Source organism: Merops nubicus, unplaced genomic scaffold, assembly GCF_000691845.1.
Source record: "Merops nubicus isolate BGI_N331 unplaced genomic scaffold, ASM69184v1 scaffold18892, whole genome shotgun sequence".
Taxonomy (NCBI): Eukaryota; Metazoa; Chordata; class Aves; order Coraciiformes; family Meropidae; genus Merops; species Merops nubicus.
The window spans coordinates 2,598-7,339 of record NW_008591774.1 but is presented as its reverse complement, the minus strand read 5'-3'; the positions used below and the strand labels follow the sequence as shown (position 1 = coordinate 7,339).

The window sequence follows — 4,742 nt, the reverse complement described above, 5'->3', positions numbered from 1 at the left end:
AACCTGCGTGTGGCGGGAGGCGGGGCTCATGTCGCAGAATGGTCCCTGTCACGGATGTTTTGAACCAAAACAAAATAATCAGCACGAAAATGGATGCTTAGGTTTATTAAATATGTTTATGTTCTCCGCAGACCACTGGACTTGTAGGATTGGCTGTAGCGGAAAACCCTCATGAGGTATGGCACATGTCTCGTCCTGTGTTTAATGGACATTGTCAGTGAGATCAAAGCTTTTTATTACCATAGAACCATGGAGTGGTTTGGGTTGGGAAGGGCTTTTAAAGGTCATCTAGTCCCACCCCCCTGCAGTGGGCAGGGATGCCTCCCTCTAGACCAGGTTATATTTGTGCTATGTAGGTACACAATACATCTGAAAGCAGTGCCAACTTTAAACGCTTCAGAGTGATAAAGGAATAAATTTAATTCTTAAAGATTTAGTTCATCAGGGGGTATTTTGCACATGTGCTTTTTGTTGCATGTGCTGACTTAAAAAACCTCCTCTGTGTAAGTACTTTGCCAAAGCGATATTTGATTTTTCTCATCCCCAATGCAAAAGCAAAGATCGCTTTGAGTTTGGTTCTTCATAAGTGTAGTTATTATTTAACAGGCCTTTATATTTTTGCAGCCTTGCTATATTGTATTTCCAATAAGTGCTGAAATACCTGTACTAGTGGGATAGACTACCCTGAGATGATAAAGGGTAACGGTGTGGTGCAAGGCCCTGTTGAGTTTGGAATACTTCAGTGGTTCTTGGGAATCCCGTTAGGCGGTTCTTGTAGCAATTTGGTACTTTCTTTTTACCTTCTCAGGCTCAAGTAATGAAGGTGTATTTGCCACATCTTGCATCAGTTTGCTTCCTTTTTTAAAAGTATGGTTAATATTAGAAACACAGCTTTTATTGTTTCTGTTTTGTATAAAAAGTGCTTCAAATTGCAGCTTTTCTCCCCCCCAACCCCCCTCTTTTTTTTTTTTTTTAACAAATCTTATTGTGGTAACTTTCCAGTCCTCATAAATCCCAGTCTTACCCAAAGCAGAGTTCTGTGATTCAGACTTAGTTGTTTTGTTAATCCTATATTTCTGGATTGAATACCATAACCCTATGTATTTTGTGTATAGATAGTTAGCCAGCAGGTGAAGTAGGACAAGAACCAACCCCCCTCTTTTTTTTTTTTTTTAACAAATCTTATTGTGGTAACTTTCCAGTCCTCATAAATCCCAGTCTTACCCAAAGCAGAGTTCTGTGATTCAGACTTAGTTGTTTTGTTAATCCTATATTTCTGGATTGAATACCATAACCCTATGTATTTTGTGTATAGATAGTTAGCCAGCAGGTGAAGTAGGACAAGAAGTTAAATAATTCTAATTGTATATTTTAACCATGCCTTTTGATCCCTGCAGCGCCTGCGAATCCTGTACACAAAAATCCTAGCTGTCCTGCAGGACATTCCCAAAGATGCAGCGTATAGAAAATACACTGAGCAGATTGTAAATGAGAGATTTAGTTTGGTGCAAAAAGTAAGTATAGTGCTTTTTCATCAATGTTACACAAGAAAAGATTTTTGGCTTGAGAAGAATGATTTTCAAACTAACTGGCTGTTTTTCAGGAGTATATGTAACCTTCAGGTATCAATTCAGAAATAATTGAAGTCTTCAGGTTTATTTTTGTTATTGAGTGGAATGTTTTCATGGTATATTAATAGTAATTTCTTACTGATGTTTTCAGTGAAAATTAGAAGTTTTTGAAGGTTTGTAGAGCAATGGTAATTTCCACATGCCTAAAAAATGCTTATGCTCTTACCAGTGTTGTATCTTAGCACAAACTTTGCCTTTGCCATTTCAGAACGCTTTTTTTGGTACATTAAACTATGCCATACTGTCATTGTTTGTTTAAGGTGGTCATTGGAAGGTTGCATTTCAACTTATAAAAATCTAAGAACAAAATTTTCTTAGAAGATACTTACTAAAGCCATTAGCTGCTAATGCTTCTTCGGGTGCCATTAAGTAGTACTCATTTTTTTGTATTTATCATTGAGAGTTTGATATTTGTTTTCCAATAAGTAAAGTGTATGAGATTTATTTTATAACATAAAATGACAGAAGCAGCTAATTTGAGAGTAGTTTTGAGGAAGACTGAGGTGTGGTCTGGTTAAATTTCATGCTTTATCCAGGCTTTTTGCTTCTCAGTTAACGCACTTTTTTTTAAATATGTATTTGAATACACAGGAGACTGATGTGCAAAAGCTACAAGACAAACTGAATAGTGGCCACATAGAAGAAGTCATTGTGCAGGTAAAGTGGAGAGGTTTAAGGTTAGGTGCAAAAGGGAGCAGTTGTTTTTGATGTTCCTTTGGCTGAGCTTTGTTCAGAAAATTGGCAATTTTCTTTATCTTCCGTTGCTGCAAAACAGTCAAATGGGAGGAAGAAAAAATGCTTGAAAATGAATTGTCACATAGTGGTTGGGATGACCATGGTTAAACCTAACACGTTTAACACGTGTTTACTGTATTATGCTGATGTATATACCCTGCATACCTACATTGCTTCTTACAGAGTCTGAATCAGTGGAAGGTGCAGAAGACAACTGAGTAGTGTTGAGGGATAATCCAAACAGAGTGGAAAATACAATGAAGTTGTCACTGGAAATGACTAGGTGAACAGATTGTTTGGGTCTTAGGGGATGACTCACTGTGTTTTAGAAGCAAAATCCAAAGTGCACGGTTCCTTTTGATATTTATAGATGAAATTTTTGGTAGTCTGTGACCAATACTTAATACTTCAGCAGTTGTATAGAGTTTAAGAATTTGTGTATGGTGTTTATTAACAGGCTGAAAATGAGCTCTCCCTGGCAAGAAAAATGATACAGTGGAAACCGTGGGAGCCTCTAGTTGAAGAACCTCCTTCTGACCAGTGGAGATGGCCCATATAATTTTCAAAATGGTGTAACCTCTTCAAAGTAAAAAAAAAAAGTTAATTATTAATCTATTGTTACTGACAGTTGTCTTTAAATTAAAGATAATAACTTCATAAAAAACATGTTTTGTCCTAATGTCCATGTATATTCAGGAATCTAAAGCAATTTGTTCTAAAGCACATTTAAGAAAATTCCGCTGTTTTACAATCTTTGGTTTATTTCTTTTTGTAATTTGTTATTAATGTGGTATTTGCACCTCACTGAGAGTTTTTTGTTGTTGTCTGTATTTATATGTTAACAAACACAGGTATTAGAGGCCTTTTGAAATCAAAATGGAAGTTGTAGAAAAGCATCATCCCACCCCTCTCTCCCCCCTTTGGCTGTGTATTTTTGCCAGCAGCTGCCAGTGTGTTTGTGACTGTGCAGACACTGAGCTCAGGGGTCTGACGCAATGAAAACCTGGCTTACCAAAAAGTAGCAGTTTTTTAGATTTCAGCTGAATTACTGTTTTGAACTAGGTGACTTTGATGAGCTCTGGCTCAGGAGGCACTGGGAAGACCCAAGGCTGGAGGGCTGAGAGGGAGAAGGAAGACAGCCCCTTGAGGTGACAGCAGGAGCAGGTTTCTTGGTTAGCAGACGGGTTACCATACTTGGCATCATGCACATGGCACAAACTTCAGTATTGGGGTCTTACAAAGGCTTTGTAGTTAAACATGTATACTTTACAGCTTTGGTTGTATATTATTGATTCAGACCTGGAATATTACTTAGTAATATGAAAAAATAAATAATGGATCTTGGCACATCTGACTAGGTTCTTTCAAACATGTAAATGGAAACAGTGCCTGCCTCTCCTGAAGACTTCTATGTACAGATTTAATCTTACAAGCCCAAATTAAAATATCCAAACTTTAAGTATACTGTGTGAGTTTGCCTTTACTCACATTTTTAACATTAACGGAGTTCTTGCAAGTTCAAAGATTACAGCTGTGTGATAAAAACCTGGAATTTGTTAAACATTTATGCAGAGAGTACCACTGTACTATGTTATATAACGTGCTTTGTCATAGCAGCTGGTTTTTTGTAGTCATTAGGCCTGTAGCATCATTATTATGTAATGATTAATTACGTCTTTATTAATAAAGTATTGCATGCAGTCGGGGCGTTGGGGGAATAGTTCAGTAGAAGAGAAAACCAGTAAGTATACCTGGGATAGTGACTCTAGCAACTATATTCACTGCGTCCTTAAGCATTGGGGTTTTTTTCCACTATTATTGCTATAGTTGCAGAGATTTTTAATTATGAAAACTGAAGAACTAGAAAATACTTGGTTGGTTTTGAAGGCTTTTTCTGTCTTGGAAAAAGGTAGAAGCTGTCTCTTCTAAAGTAAAACCACTAGATGGCATTCCAGAAGAGGACTTTGCTGGAGTTAACAAACACAATTCACATGAGAAATATTAAAGGATTACAAACTTGAATGAGGGGGAATAATATCTGATGAGAAATGAAGAGGAATTGTTTTAGGTAGTAACTATTGAACTAAAGTGAGAGGAAGCAAAATAAACAAAAAACTTATAACTCTAATATGCATGGTATTGGTGTGCAATACTTGGGGGGCAGGGGGAAGTTCCAGACTGTGGTGACAGCTCTTGGGATGTTTTCTGCTTTTTCATAACTGAGACATCAGCTGAACTCTTTTTGCTCAGTTATTTTCTGTGCTTCTAAAGCTGTGTTTGTCATGTGAGTTGCAGTAGCTCTCCTGTAAGCTCCTAGGTTGTGTTGAAGGGGGAAGTCTCTATTCCTTGGCCCCTTGCTGCTGGAATTTGACACTC

The 4,742-nt window shown here is 37.3% G+C and overlaps 1 protein-coding gene across 1 annotated transcript; it reads left to right on the top strand.

The window, feature by feature from the left end:
• Window positions 1–131: 131 nt before the first annotated feature.
• NDUFA5 (NADH dehydrogenase (ubiquinone) 1 alpha subcomplex, 5) lies at window positions 132–3,042 on the top strand (the record flags this gene model as incomplete). The annotated part of the gene is made up of 4 exons (XM_008950390.1): window positions 132–176; window positions 1,398–1,514; window positions 2,223–2,288; window positions 2,824–3,042. Coding segments are annotated over 4 exons (330 nt in total), but the record flags the coding sequence as incomplete, so codon positions are not given.
• Window positions 3,043–4,742: the final 1,700 nt, after the last annotated feature.